Below are 15,097 nucleotides of genomic sequence, written 5' to 3'. Positions count from 1 at the left end.
GCTCTGCTAGCCTTAATTATGGTGTGGCAGGGCATCAGTTGAAGGCAGCCCCAATAACTTCTGAACATTGGTGGTGCTCCTGAAATCGTTGGCACACTGGAACTTTTGCCTGGTAAGGGCCCAAGGGGTATCAGAAGATCAGCCAATCACTACCCATTAAAATTTACAATCAGCAGGGTTTGGGGGTTTTTTTGGCCAACATACTAACTTCTTGATAAATATTAGGCCTGGTTTTCACTGAGGCAGCAGGTGTGGGATTGGCCCTTTAACTTACTGGGAAAACTCCTGAAGTGCCACTGGTAGCGAGGAAATAGCTTGAGGTCATTTTTGAGTGGCCTCTTGTTTGCTGAGGTCATCAGTGGCCAATTCGGTGGCAGCGCTACTCTTCTGAGTTCACTCCTGGGACATTTAACATTGAACTTTGCCTTTGAGGTGGTAAACCGGCATAGAAAACTGGATGTCAGGGCCAAAGATTCTAGCTCGGCCCTGTCCTTTCATGTTAGTCCTTGAATTGGTACAGACGAGACACAGGTTGGCCACCTCAGCAAGTACTACAAATACCTGGCATCCAAGGCTTTGAGGTCTGCTCAGGTATATCCCAGGTTGTCTCACTAAATCTGCCTTTTCCACTGTCCCTTCAGAAACAGTCATGTGAAGCCGATGCAATAAAAGCCAAGCAGTACGAAAATGTCACAGATGTCTCGCAGGTGGTGACTGAACGTTTCCTGTGCACAGGAGGCACAGAGCCTGAGGTGGACCCCAACACTTGCAAAGGTGAGAAATGGCTCCCTGCTCCTTCCTTTCTCCTCTTAGGGTACCCAGACATCACTGTCAGAACTGTAATGTGAGTGGGTGTAGTGTCAGAAAATGCTACCTGTTAGATTTTGTCTCATGGAGGCATATTCTGTCACTCACGACAACAAAACAGCTTACCTGTCAACAATTGCACGTATAGCACTATGGCTGTGTTTACAGGAAAATAACTGAACAATATTACATGAGCGATGTTCAAGACTATACCTGCCTGTGTATTGTCGATGTATTGTCGAAGGCTTTCACGGCCGGAGAACGATGGTTGTTGTGGGTTTTCCGGGCTGTATTGCCGTGGTCTTGGCATTGTAGTTCCTGACGTTTCGCCAGCAGCTGTGGCTGGCATCTTCAGAGGTGTAGCACCAAAAGACCTGCCTGTGTTTACACACACGTTCATGCCAGAGCTGCAAAGAGATGCTTTTCTCCCAAAGATGACAACAGAGATAAAATCAGGTTACGGTTCTGCTCCCTAAAGCAGAAATAATCCTATTCTCTCTGATGAACAGACATCCTAGGAAAGATTGCCTTTAAAACAAACTAGAATTAGTGAATTTTTTGAGAGATGCCCAAGTTCCAGCTAGCGTGAGGAGTCTAAATCATTAAAGGCTGAAAACATTTTTTTAACTTGAATTTATTGCCTGAGTATGGCATAAGGGAATCTAGGTGTCCAGAAACATATACCCCAATTTAGTGGTTTTTTAATCCCACCAACCCTCCAAGGAGAATAGATCTTCCCTCCTCAGTTTTGCCCTCACCACAACCCTGTAAGGTAGGTTAGGCTGAGAGAACACAACTGCCTGAAAGCTATCCAATATGTTGCATGGCAAAGAGGGTCTCTCAGATCTTTGTCTGAGCCCTAACCCTCACACCAATCTGTGCCCACTTGCCAGGAACTTGTGGGTTCCACATTGGAGCATGGTGCTCAGAAGACCGACATGTGGCTCCCAAGCCCTGTCACTGCTCAAGAAGAAGCCTCAGTTGGGTGGCTTGAGAGCTTCTTGGCCCTCTGGCCCACTCACGTCTGATCTCCATACGGTTTTCCTCCTTACTTTATTCTGATCATGGAATCTGGGTTAACAGCCACAGAACTCTTGGCATGGAACATTATCAATAGTCCCGAGTTCCCCTCAATTTACTTCCTGAGCTTGTTGTTAAGCCCCCCCCCCCTTTCCCTTTTGCAGGTGATTCTGGAGGCCCCCTGATCATCGCTAAAAGGATGCGTTACATCCAGGTGAGTGGGCCCTCAAGCTCATCTTGGTTCCAGGCCAATTGCAATTGGTGGCCCCATCGAGAGGTCTTATACTTCGGTGCCTCGTGCATGCCCCAGTCCTACAACACTGAAGTGTGGCATTCAGTGCAGGACAGCAGTGGGCTTGCAGCTCAAATGTCAACTTTCCTTTAAAAATTGTGTGTGTTGGTGCACAATTTGATGAACCAAACTAAAAGTGGTGCTGGACCCGTTTCCCTCCAAGAACTAGTACATGCTGAGGCATAAACTTTGCTTTTGGCCCACGCACCCTTCCTTCTCTACTGCCCCCGTGGTCCTGGCTTTACTTTTATCTGGATCTTCATCCCTCCCTTTCATGCTTCAGGCAGAGTTTTGTCTTCTCAGTGTTAATTCTTTCCCACCAAATCCAGCATATTTGTTTATTCCACGCCTTTGTTTTAAAGCCAAACTCTAAAAACAAAACATTGCTGAGGGTTGAGGCTTCTTGATTGTCACAAAGGCCAGCCAATCAACACTCTACCTAGCTAGATGGGGAGTTTGGAGGGAGGTGACTTCACCACTGTTACAGCAACTGTCCAATCAAGCTGTCTCCAGAGCCAACTTCTCCTCACGTGCCTAAACTACGGTTGCCAACTCTGGGTTGGAAAATTCCCAGAGATTTGGGGATGGAGCCTGAAGAAAGTAGTGTTTGGGGAAGGAAGGAACCTCCATGGGGTATCGAACCATAGAATCCACCCTCCAAAGGAGCCGTTTCCTCCAGGGGACTGCAGTTTTGAGATGTAATATTGGGAGATCTCTGTTTGTGCACGTGTCCAAAGAGAGTACAGATTCCAGCAAGCTGACCACTCAACGTCCGCCTCTGTCTTCACTCTAAGCTGCACATCAGTTTTTCTACCTAATTGATGGTGCTTCCTTACTCGTTAGCCCTCCGAAATGGAAGATGTGCATGCTTTTCACTCTCGCTTCTCCCTCTCTCCACAGGTGGGCGTGATCAGTTGGGGTGTGGTGGAGGTCTGTAAAAGCACGCCACCAATGGAGTGCCAGTCTGACAAGGAATTCCAAGAGCATGCCCCCTCCCATGCCAGGGACTTCCATATCAGCATCTTCAAGGTCTTACCGTGGCTCAGAGAGGAGCTGCGTGATGAAGGACTGGACTTCCTCAACTGAGAGGAAGGGGGTAATAACCCTGCCCTGCACCTTTTCCTCCTCCCGTGCCTGCTGGCGGTGTTGTGTGTAAATAAAACCGGTGACTTCAAATCCTGTAAAGTGCATCTAGTGTTAACCATTGTGTATTAAAATGCCATTATGTGAAAAGAAAAGTTCCATTTCTTGATTTCAAGACTGGGACCGGGGAAAGGATACAGAGCCCTGTATGTTGCACACCGCCCTGATATCTGTCACTAAAATCAATACTCTCAATCTTGGCTTTCATGCCTTACCTTAAATTTTAAAATCAAGTTTCTAGACCTTATGGTAATATAGGGCAGCACCTAAAGCCATCTCAAAAATCAACAGCAGGGCTGATCAGGACTGGCAGTTATGTCCTATTCAGTACTCTGTCCGACTTCTTATTTCTTGCAAATGAAGAGTAGAAGCACTCTAAATTAGATACGTATGCGTGTAGATTTCATTGGTTCGCAGTAAATAATTTGGGGGGAAATTTAGATTGCGGTGTGTCGGTCCAGATTTTTAGTACAAGGCAGACACAATCTGCATCATAAGGGGAAGGCCCCGATATGGGCCAAAGGAATAGCTTTGTTAGTTACACAGTTGTGGGGACCTTCCTTGGACATCCAAGCTTATTTTCCTATACATATGGGGGAAGAGTACAGATTATTGTGGGGCGCAGGGAGAATGGTGTAAGCTGCCTTAGGTCCCCATAGGGGATAAAGGTGGGGCATAAATCAAGTAAGTAAATAAATAAGTATGCATCACGGTTGTTGTGGGTTTTCCGGGTTGTATTGCCGTGGTCTTGGCATTGTAGTTCCTGACGTTTCGCCAGCAGCTGTGGCTGGCATCTTCAGAGGTGTAGCACCAAAAGACAGAGATCTCTCAGTGTCACAGTGTGGAAAACTGGACTGCAGTGTGTGCAGTCTGACAACTACTTTGTCAGACTGCACAGGGAAGCCATTGAAATTCACAAGCATAAGCAAAACTTCAACAGGAAAGAAGAAACCTTAAGAATGAACAGAGCATGGTTTCCAGTTCTGAAAAACACCAGGCTAACAAAACATTCTGTCCCTGACAATAGCCCTGCAGAGAAGATTAGCACATCAAGCACCAATCCATATGCAAAAGAACCTCCTCAGGATACAGTGAAGCCTCCCGCCATTAGCATTCCACACCCTGGGAAACTCTTACAGGATGACTCAGCTCAACCCCACCCCTCCTGAGTAGATACAAATGACCTACATCTTTTCCACACTGTGACACTGAGAGATCTCTGTCTTTTGGTGCTACACCTCTGAAGATGCCAGCCACAGCTGCTGGCGAAACGTCAGGAACTACAATGCCAATGCCACGGCAATACAGCCCGGAAAACCCACAACAACCATCGTTCTCCGGCCGTGAAAGCCTTCGACAATACAAGTATGCATCACTTGGAGTTCTTTGGAGAAAGGGCAGGATAAAAATAGGTAAGTAAATTAAAGTTTTAAAGAGACAGGATGCTGAGATCAAAGAACCACAGCTCCCCAAACATAGAAAACACCGTATTTATTGGAACACCTTAATTAAACAGCAAAGGCAAAAATCTCCTTTGCCTCAAGGGGGTGTTTCCTGATGAGCTTCAGAAGAAATCCTCAGTGTACTCCACCTGGGAGCGCTTGTCACGATGAGTCCCCTTGGTGTTGTTCTCCACAGCTGAAACAGGGAGAAGTCTGTCAATGAACCCAGAGAGAGCGCCAGCTGCCCCCCCCTCATATCCAGCTGTACCACCTGATATATGTGAACCCTGGGGAACTGGTACAGCCTATTGAGGGCGATGGACCCAAAGCCGCCACGATAGTAGAATTTTGTTTTTAATTTAAATTGATTTTAGTTCTTCTGGTGCCTGTGTGTTTCCCGCAACAGGGCAAACAGTGGCTCTGCAGAGGCGCTGAGGTCAGCAAAACAGCACCTGGGGGAAGTGGGGAAGGCTCGTTTCTCTCTCTCCACCGCCCTGCTCCAAGCACGGGCCCCCTCAGGGCTATTATTTAGCAGTGGCGCCAGAAATCAAGGCTCTTGCAGCATTTCATCGAGAACGGCCTCTCGCTTTTCCAGCCATTATTCATGGTTGAATGGGGTGTACTTCTTTACCTTGTTTGTCACCCCAAAATTAGCTTCAAAAGCAGTTTACAGAAACAAAAAATGAAGAATGAGATACAGAAATTATTTCTAAGGCACTTAATATTGCTGGGCAGCTGAGAAGAAAAACAGGCCCTTTCCCGAGGGCGAACAGTCTATTGATTAAATCTACAGACCACCTTGGATTTATTTGGAAGAAGAAGGTGCCAGTTTTCCATTTTGTTAAAAGAAAAGTTCTTGTCCTCGTTGCATGCAGACATTGGCTAGAAAAATCATGGCTGCACGCATAGTGAGACACACAAACAGGCAAATGATAATAATAATATTTTTAAAAACACAGCTTTTCAAAATCCAGAATGCGAAAATAGAGGCAATATCCTCCATACCTGTGTGGGATCAGTGCACATATGCGGAAAGGGAAAATCACAAGTGCAGTGCCCTTTTAAGAGTAAACACCCTTCTAAGTCCACTGAAATCAGTTGGCATAGAAGGGGGTAAACTCTGCCTAGGATGGCACTGCTGGCCTTGTGCTTTGTGATCCACTTCTCATAAAAACGGAGATAACTTATTGCAGGTTCATGCTGCTAAACCCTTCTCCCCTGGATGCTGCCCTTCTTACGTCTCTTCCCTGTTCCACTAAACCCTCACCCACTGAATCCAACCACATCGCACAAAGCACAGGAGGTTGGGCTTGCTGATTCCTCACTTTTTTCCCTAGGCAGTTCTATGAACTTTTGATGCCCCTACACTCGTCCTGCCCTGACCTGGACAGCCCAGGCAAGCCCAATCTCAGAAGCTAAGCAGGATCTGCCTTGGTTTGTAATTGGTTGGGAGACCTCCAACGAAGACCAGGGCTGCAGAGGCAGGCAATGGCAAACCACCTTTGTTAGTCTCTTCCCAGGAAAACCCCACCTGGGGTTGCCGTAAATCAGCTCTGACTTGATAGCACTCTCCACCACCACTGCACTCCCCATCCAATGAACATCCGGCCAACTTACCCAGCAATCCCCAGACTGATTTTCCAAGGGCTACATCCAACATGGGCTGTTTGTGCGCAATGCTGACCTTCAGCTGTACATCTTCCACAACGGCACCATCGAGCTAGAGGATGCAGTGTTAGCATGGTACAGAGTGTCAGACCCAGGCTCAACTACCCACTCTACCACAACAGTTCAATGGGGGACCTTGGTCTACTCTCTCTTTTTCAGCCTAAATTACTTCACAGGGTTGCTGGAGAGAGAATTGAAGGGGCCAGCCACATTTTAAGCTGCTTTGGGTCCCCACTGGGGGGAAAAAAAGTGGGGTACAAAAACTTCGGACAGAAATTGCTTGATGGCCCAGACAGCCCCCTAAAAGGATGCAGGGACTTGCGGCACCTGAAAAAAATTAAATTTGATAGTCTTTAAAGACTATTCCAGTACTGACAATAGACTAACATGGATCTCCTGCATGACTCCTCAAAGAGCAGCATCTGTGCCAGGCAACCGGTTCGACTGGAAGGATCCAGCAATAGACTCAGACCCCTTCCCTTCATTCTCTATATGCTGCACCAGGTTGTTCTGGCTCAATAGCATGCTCCAGGGGCATCAGCTTCTCAACAGACGCTGAAGGCTGTCTTCCCCAAGTGCCACCCCTCCTTTTCTCAGATACACAGCTGGCCCGAGAGAGGAAAAATCAGAAATCAGCACCTTGGTAATGGCCTCATCCGCAGATTCGATCTTCTCGTAGGTGACAAATGCACAGCTGGGGGGGTGGGGAAACAGAGGGATATATGTTGATAAATGAAATGGTCCCAGCCCCTCAAAAGAACATATGAAGTTGGTTCGTGCTGAGTCAGACTGTGATCGGTCAGCTAACCCAGTACCGTCTGCTCTGACCAGCAGTGCCCTTTTGGGATCTCAGGCAGAGAAAGCGTTCTTCCCCACAAACACCTGTGATCCTTTTAACAGGAGAAACCTAGTATTCAATCTGGGACCTTCTGCATGCAGTTGTTGGGAGCTACCCCCATAGCTGCCCTGAACTGGATAGCTCATGTGAGCCTGATCTTGTCAGATTTCAGAAGCTAAGCAGGGCCCGCCTTGGTCAGTAATTGGATGGGAGACATCCAACGAAGACCAGGGTTGTAGAGGCAGGCGATGGCAAACCACCTCTGTTAGTCACTTGCCATGAAAGCCCCACTAGGGGTTGCTAGAGGTCAGCAATGACTTGACTCCACCGGCCCATAGCTATGGTCCCTTCCCAAACTGATAACCATTCCTCTGTGAAGCTCTCTCTTATCTAGTCAGACCATTTTTTCATTCAGCCTCATACCGTCTACTTGACAATGAAAGACTTGCCCTACCGCTTGCAACCTCAGATTCTTTAACTGAAGATCCAGTACCCACTAGGTTTCCCCAGCTGTGGAAACAGCAGTTCCCATGGGGCCATTTTAAGTTGGGAAAACAGTGTGGGGAGACTTAATCCCACTTACTCACGCTGCAGTTTCAGTCTGAACTGGGCCCCTGCGTGTCTTTTCTTTTTTAGAGGAGAAGACAACACTGGGTGCTTTGTTCCTGGAACTCCCAGCATCCCTTCTGTCTGAGCCCTCAGGCAGCAGATTAAGGATATAACCAATGCCTAATAACAGTGTTCACAATCAGACAATGTCCCAAATACTGTCAATAAATTGTCGCTGAAGAAACAACGCTGGTGAATTGCACAGTTCCTTCAACAAAAGCATTTGATGATCTGTTTTTTTCTTTCCTTTTCTCTGCAGGCAAACTCCCGTCGGCACTTGAGCTATAGCTCTCCTGGAGCGTGTCCTGCCGCCGTCAAGTGCCGACGGGAGTTTGCCTGCAGAGAAAAGGAAAGAAAAAAACGGATCACCGAATGCTTTTGTTGAAGGGACTGTGCAATTCACCAGCGTTGTTTCTTCAGCGACAATTTATTGACAGTATTTGGGACATCGTCTCATTGTGAACACTGTTATTAGGCATTGGTTATATTGTGGTCAGTGAGCTTTGAACAATTATCAAGAGCTAAGATATTGATTGGGATTTTCTTGCACTTTGCACTTTCACTGATATATTAAATCTATACTTTACATACAGTGGTCTCTTAGGACTGTGTCTTTGAACGGGGTCCTCCGTGTATATTTGCTGTGTTAGAGACCTCTTTCCTCGTGTTGCTTGATAGCAGATTAAGGATGCCGTTAAGGGAGAAGAAATGGGAGCAGGCCGATCTGACAGGGCATTTGTCAAAGCTCCTGTTCATTTCAACATGGCTCATGCAAGAGTCCTTCCAAGTGATTTGCATCCCATGTGGATTTAAGGTAGGGTGGGGGCATTCGTTAGCTTTTCTGTCTCAGACCCTGCAGTGTCATGAGACTGACCAGCCCTCCTACTCACTTGCGAGGATTGTCCATGGAGAGGTCGATGATGTTCCCAAAAGCAGAGAAAGCCGTCCGTAGCATGGTCTGGTTCATGTCCGCCCCGTACACGTATACTGTATTGCCTTTGCGTGGAGCCCATCGATCTGGGAAAGCATCTGAACCTGGGTGGGGAAATATGGTCAATAGGAGGAGAAAAAACCCTGCACAGAATCTTGTGGCCCTTGAAAGATAAGTATGTTGCTCTTCACGAAATCCCAGAACTCTTGTCTTTGCATCTCTAAAATTAATTCCTTACTGCGAAAGCTGCTCTCCCTCTCCCGATCTCGTTCCCTGTCTCGTTCCCGATCTCGTTCCCTGTCCCGTTCCCGCTCCCGGTCTCTTTCGTGATCCCTGCTCCTGTCCCGGCTGCGATCCCGGTCGTAATCCCACTCATAACCACGAAGGGATTCACTCCGGTCTGACTCCTTGTCTGGATCCCTGCTGGGCTCAGGATCTTTCTCTGGATCTCGCAGTCGATCGCTGGAGCTCACAAAGCTGGGGAAAGACCATGCAAAGGGTATCAACAGACGGGGATGGCAATGGTGGCAAAAAGAAAGTGTGGAGTTTAAGTCTCACCAGCCCACTCTGTGGCTATGGCATTCAGGGGTTTGGTGCACTGAGGTTTGTGCACTCAGCCTCCAAAGCACAGGAAGGAGAAGTTCCCTTTGTAGAGTAGCTGGGATAGTCAGAATTGCTGGCAGCTGTGCCTAGGAATGCTGACCCAGCTATCAGCACTGCCCAGCACCTACACTTGCTTCAAAGCCTAACAATGACATGAACCACATAACTCGCCTTTCCTGCCTCTCTCTGACTTACATTGAAACTTTAAACATAGCACAGACTATCACCAAACTAGAGTGAGGAAGATCTGTTTTAAAATTTTGACGTTCTCTAGGCCTCCAAAAAGAGACACACAAAAATCAGTGCAGGGATTCTCAAAGCTCCATACCAAACATTTAAATTTAAATGGCTGTAAATGAAAAACGAAAGCTGAGAATTCAGAGAATCTGCTGCATCTACTGTTACAACATTAGGTTGATATAGCGTTATGAAAATTATGATTATTTAAAAACTGCAAAAGCCCTAGTGGCCTGGACTGGGGAGGGTGGCCACTTCTGGAGCAACCCCCCCCCCCCGAGCAGTTGGAAAAGCACATAGCCATAGTGGCTCCAGGCTCCATTCCAACAGAGGTTGCTTTCCCTGCCAGTGCTGGCCTCCGCCTCCTGGCTCTGGGTCAGCCTGGATGCGGCTTTCTGGTTTGGACCATGTGTGTGTGTATGGGGGGGGCTTAAGTATGGTTGGTAGAGCTGCTACCCTTTTAGGATTTCCCATGCAAAGACTTCCCTGTGTCTTTTTTTTTTTTTTTTGAAATTCAGCCCTTTTATCATTTATATAAGTATGGCTTAAAAATAAAGAGGGCAGTGCTGTGGCATCAGCAATGATGTCACTGATGATGACAGCGGTCTCCATTGAAAGTCCTGATTATTTAAGGCACATGTGGGAAAAAATAAACTGACTCCACAATTGTAAAAATGCTGAGGGTGGGCAGATGTGCGGAAGAACCGTACCCAAACTGATTCCAATGCTTGAGGATCGACTGCTAAGAAAATCAGGAATAAGCTGAGTGTGTGGAAAAGGTCACAGTTAAATAAAAATAAAAATTTCAACAGACAAGCACCTCCCAACATTAACTTCCCTCCCAATGCTTCCTTTCTTCCAAATTTCAATCTTTTCCAGGGCTTTTTTTCTGGGAAAAGGGGTGGTGGAACTCAGTGGGTTGCCCTTGGAGAAAATGGTCACATGGCTGGTGGCCCCGCCCCCTGATCTCCAGACAGAGGGGAGTTTAGATTGCCCTCCGCGCCGGGGCAGTCTAAACTCCCCTCTGTCTGGAGATCAGGGGGCGGGGCCACCAGCCATGTGACCATTTTCAAGAGGTTCCAGAACTCTGTTCCACCGCGTTCCAGCTGAAAAAAAGCCCTGATCTTTTCCATCTTCCTTTTACTCATGATTCCTTTTGTCCTTACCAGAGGAGCCCCACCCCGTGGATTAGATCCCTCGCATCTGCTAGCATAGGTGCTTTCCTCTGACAGAAAGAAACCTCTCTTGATATAAGAGAGTCCTACAGAAGGTGAAGGCCCCTTCCACTGGAAGGAAGAAGTGTTTCAGCTAGCAGAACAGACTGGCAGCACCCAACTGCTCATCTCCACTCAGAAAAAAAAAATGTCCCAAACCAACCTTTCGTACAGAGACTTCCTCTGGGGACGCCGTGTCTAAAGACAAACAAACAAACGCAATAATGATTTCAACTGTAACAATGAGTCAGCAATCTCTAGGTTGAAGTCAGACAATCTGATGGCTTGAAAACCCCCAATTTTCCCTTTAGTCACCCCAAGATCTTATGGTCCTTCCGCCTTTTCCGTTTCAAAATTCTGCGCTGTATTACGTTCTGGGTTCTAAGAAGGATTGGCCAAACTGGCTCACGGGGCATTGACACACAGCTGGCAACCATCTCAGAATGGAGAAGCTTTTGTCATTGTTGGGGAGGGACCATGGTTCAGTGGTACAACATCCGCTTTGCCTGCAGAAGGTCCCAGGTTCAATACCCAGCAACACCAGTTAAAAATCATCACATAACAGGTGATGTGAAAGACCTCCATCTGAGACTCTGGCAAGCTGCTGACACTCAGAGTAGACAATGCTGACCTTAACAGACCAAGGGTCGGACTCAACAGAAGCAGCTTCATGTATGTACGTTATTTGCGTAAGGACCACAGCTCAGTAGAACAGCATCTGCTTTGTAGGCCCAGATTCAATCAATCCTTGGCATCTCCAAATAAAAGATCCAAGGTAGCAGATCCTAGGAAAGGCCCTTCAGTTCCTGGCTGAGACTGAGAAGAGCTATTGCCACTCAGAGTGGACAATATTGAGTTAGATGGACCGGACTCAGTCTCAGGCAACTTCCTACGTCCCCTCTTGCTTCCATAGTACCAACTCCCTGGGCTACACTCTAGGATCTTCTGTCATGGAGATCCGTTGATTTTTTGTTGGCTGATTGGCATCCCATAATGCACTTGGGCCTCTGCTAAAGCACAGAAGTTCTCCCGCTCTCAGCTCCCACTATGGACTGATCACAGAACCTTGCCAGGCTATCCCAGAATGCAGGGGGCACATGGCAGCAGCAACAGTACTCACGCACCGATCCGTGCAAGCATGTTCGTGGCTGATGAAAAGAAGGCCCAGCTTCAGAAAAGGAGCAGACAACATACCCCGCATACTTAGTACCTTCTGAATGGCGAGCAAGGACTAAGTGAGATGTCCTATTGGGCCAAAGAGGTTGCCCAATGCTACCCTTTCAGGTTGTACAGTAGGTTTCAAACTTCCTTCCCCTATCAAGAAACCCAAATCCCAAGTACCTCTTGAGAATCATCATCTGCCGAGATGCTCCGCTGAAAAGGCTGGAAAGTCAGGGCGGGACCTTTTTCAGGATCCTAAAGACAAACACTGAGGTTAAGACCATGCCGATCAATTCCCCCGTCTCCTGCTACCTGCGACCAGTTAGCTTGGCTCACCTTCCCCTTTCCCTCCAGAGTGCGAGAGCGCTTGAACCCCGAGTTCTTATTCTCAGCTTTAATGGCACTGATAGCTCCGGTTTTTACAAGCATCTTGGCCTGCTCTGTCGCTGTAGCTGTGTCCACAACTGGCTGGTCTGAGATGGCTGGGGGCAAAAAGGGAGAACCCAAAATTGGTGCTCGGGCCCCACTCAACCCCTTCCCCTTCTCTTATGAATTCCTGACTTACAGCGTTTAATTCCACCCTGGCTGGCTTGACTGGTTGAGCTCTGCTGTTTCTTTAAGGCCATGAGGGCTTTTTTCTGGGGTGGAAGAAAAATGGTTATTAAACTCCTTCCCTTTCTTAAGACCTTTTTCTCCTTGCAGAGAATCTCATTCTCCACTCTGTCTACAAGATTCACCACAATCATAAATTCAGTGACAGTACCATCTACAGAAATCTTCCTGGCATCTCCAACTAAAAAGATCTCCGGGTCTAAATACGTAATTTGTTTTTCCTGGGTGCATTCATTGGTCAGGTCAGCAGGGGAAAAGGCACACTGCCTAACACTTTAAAGAGCCATAGGGAAGACTGGGCTGTAGGGACCTTTTAGCATTAGGTAGTTTCATGGAGATACGGCTCCTCATCTCCTGGCATCTTCAGTTAAAAGACCTCAGGTGCCCGGAAAGACCTTCCACTCTCTCTATTGCTCCGGAGAGCCATTGATAATCAAAATCAAAAAGAGTCCAGTAGCACCTTTAAGACTAACCAATTTTATTGTAGCATAAGCTTTCGAGAATCAAGTTCTCTTAGTCAGATGTATCATGCATCTGACGAAGAGAACCTGATTCTTGAAAGCTTATGCTACAATAAAATTGGTTAGTCTTAAAGGTGCTACTGGACTCTTTTTGATTTTGCTACTACAGACTAACACGGCTAACTCCTCTGGATCATTGATAATCAAAGTAGACAACAGTAAGCTCAATCATGGTCTGACTTATAGGCAATTTTCCTATATACTTTCAACACCCCCCTTTGTCTGAGGTGGTTTCCATCCGCTCTTAGGAAAGTTCAGACAAAATCTGACCTTCTTCTTGAATTTGGCAAATTTTTTTTGCAGAGCTTCCTCTTCCTCTGTCAGACTTGGTGGTAAGATGATCATGGTTGGCTGAAGAGGGCACCGTCTGGAAGGGGAAGTCAAGAAAAGTATCAGTCGGGAGTGCTGGGAAAAGGTTCACTAGTGTAGGGCATGGGAGATGCCAGCACACGTTTGTGTGGAAGATGTACCAGGACACTCAAAAGGCCCCTGGCCACTGCTACAGAAGACTGATACATATTTATCAGTAAAGCCACCTGTACATATAAAAATGCAGCATAAAAAAATTCATTGTTTAAAAATAAAGTTTTGGTGAACATTGGCAAATAGGAAATAAAGCCAATCTCTTTATGGCCCTAACTATTGCGCTAGCAGCTTTCCCTGTGAATCTTTTCCAAATTGCTCCACAACTTTCTTGATCTATGGTATGCACAACTGACACTACTGCCTCAGAGCTCTTTTCAAACTGTTAAGCAATAAAGAGCAGAGGAATGTCACAAACGGAGTGCTCGGGGTTTTTTCCTGGCAGAAAATAAGAGTCCAGAGCACAGTGAAATAGGGCTTTTCAGTTTAGGGGTGGGAAGAAAGCACTCAAGCGGGGGGATCAAATTATGCGTGGTGTGCAGAAAATGGCAAGCCAGATTTTGTTCTTCCTTAATAGTAAAACACAGAAACACCCAATGAAGTTAATAGGCAGTAGATTCAGAACTGGCAACCCAAAATATTTCTTTGCACAATACATAGTTGTGTTGTGTGTTATGGGCCATCAAGTTGCCTCCGACCTATGGCGACCCTATGAATGAAAGACCTCCAAAGCGTCCTATCATTAACAGACTTGCTCAGATCCTGCAAACTGGAGGAGGTGGCTTCCTTTAAAAAGCCATCTCGATAAACCCCTATAATGAGACAATCCAAAATGAATACATTAGTTATCTTGCGGAATTTCATGCCACAGAATGTAATGCTAAACAGTAGTACCGATGGCTTTAACGGGTGATTAGACATGCTCATGAAGCTTAGGTCCGGCTATGCAGATACCGAGAGGCTTCTATCAAACCATTTGAGCTTAACCCCACACTACACTTGGACCACAACCCACCAAAGTCCCCAGCCCTTTGATCCTGTAGCACGCCTCCTAACCTAGGAAGGCTGACTAGCACATCCCTTGACAATACAAACAGGTCTTATGTCCCCTGTCCCCTCCTCCAATGCACCCGGACAAGATTCCCGTGTCTCCCCTTCGCCTCCCTCAATGAAGTTTGGCCAGCCTGTCCCATAATGCACCACGACTCATGCCAACTCTGCCTTTAACATCCCTCGTCTGATTTTGCACTCACCGATGGTTCCTTCCGATTTCTCAGCGCCTCTTCCTCGCGCATGCGCACCTCCTTCTCCTAGCCACAACCTTTCCGCACAATCAGGAATGGAGTAATACAGTTAATCTGCATAAACTGCCTCGCAACTTGAATTCCATTGGGTGATCAAGCTTATCCGGGACACCCAGAAGGGGGGGGGGAGAACAGTGGGGATTTTAAACTTGAATATCGCCGTTCATTGGCTGACCAGCAGAAAAGGTAAACATGTTGGAAGCGCGTCTGGCTATGAGGGCAGTTTCTGATTTGTAGAAACGACGACGGGGGGCGAGGAGAAACGCCTTATAATTTGCATAACGCTCTGCTATTGGACCACATCCTGTTTACGTCATGTTTTCAGCTCCCCT

The 15,097-nt window shown here is 47.0% G+C and overlaps 2 protein-coding genes across 2 annotated transcripts in view; one reads left to right on the top strand and one right to left on the bottom strand.

Moving 5' to 3' along the window:
• CFB (complement factor B) overlaps positions 1–3,357 on the top strand; it is a 29,496-nt gene extending 26,139 nt beyond the window's left edge. Inside the window, exons 16-18 of the mRNA XM_054978400.1 lie at positions 642–774; positions 1,992–2,041; positions 3,020–3,357. Coding sequence (XP_054834375.1) covers positions 642–774; positions 1,992–2,041; positions 3,020–3,205 — 369 coding nt within the window. The 3' untranslated portion in view covers positions 3,206–3,357. The remainder of the gene's footprint in view (positions 1–641; positions 775–1,991; positions 2,042–3,019) is intronic.
• A 1,381-nt stretch (positions 3,358–4,738) lies between these two features.
• On the bottom strand, positions 4,739–14,944 carry NELFE (negative elongation factor complex member E). The gene is made up of 11 exons (XM_054978840.1): positions 14,715–14,944; positions 13,369–13,465; positions 12,531–12,603; positions 12,302–12,447; positions 12,146–12,220; positions 10,968–11,002; positions 8,989–9,227; positions 8,710–8,854; positions 7,012–7,066; positions 6,322–6,424; positions 4,739–4,900 (listed from the first exon to the last, which is right to left on the bottom strand). Exons 2-11 carry the CDS (start codon positions 13,441–13,443, stop codon positions 4,827–4,829), a joined length of 1,020 nt encoding a protein of 339 aa, XP_054834815.1. The 5' UTR covers positions 13,444–13,465; positions 14,715–14,944; the 3' UTR covers positions 4,739–4,826.
• Positions 14,945–15,097: the final 153 nt, after the last annotated feature.

Source organism: Eublepharis macularius, chromosome 4 (assembly GCF_028583425.1).
Source record: "Eublepharis macularius isolate TG4126 chromosome 4, MPM_Emac_v1.0, whole genome shotgun sequence".
Lineage (NCBI taxonomy): Eukaryota > Metazoa > Chordata > Lepidosauria > Squamata > Eublepharidae > Eublepharis > Eublepharis macularius.
The sequence above is the reverse complement of the archived record's forward strand: the minus strand, read 5'-3'. Positions and strand labels throughout refer to the sequence as shown.

Bases quoted from the DNA above. Each gene is read 5' to 3' on its own strand.
- NELFE (XM_054978840.1), bottom strand. From the start codon at position 13,443: ATGATCATCTTACCACCAAGTCTGACAGAGGAAGAGGAAGCTCTGCAA. The intron at 12,604-13,368 runs GTCAGATTTTGT...CTTCCACCCCAG, and splicing joins TTGCCAAATTCAAGAAGAAG to AAAAAAGCCCTCATGGCCTT. The intron at 12,448-12,530 runs GTAAGTCAGGAA...TTTTGCCCCCAG, and splicing joins CCAGGGTGGAATTAAACGCT to CCATCTCAGACCAGCCAGTT.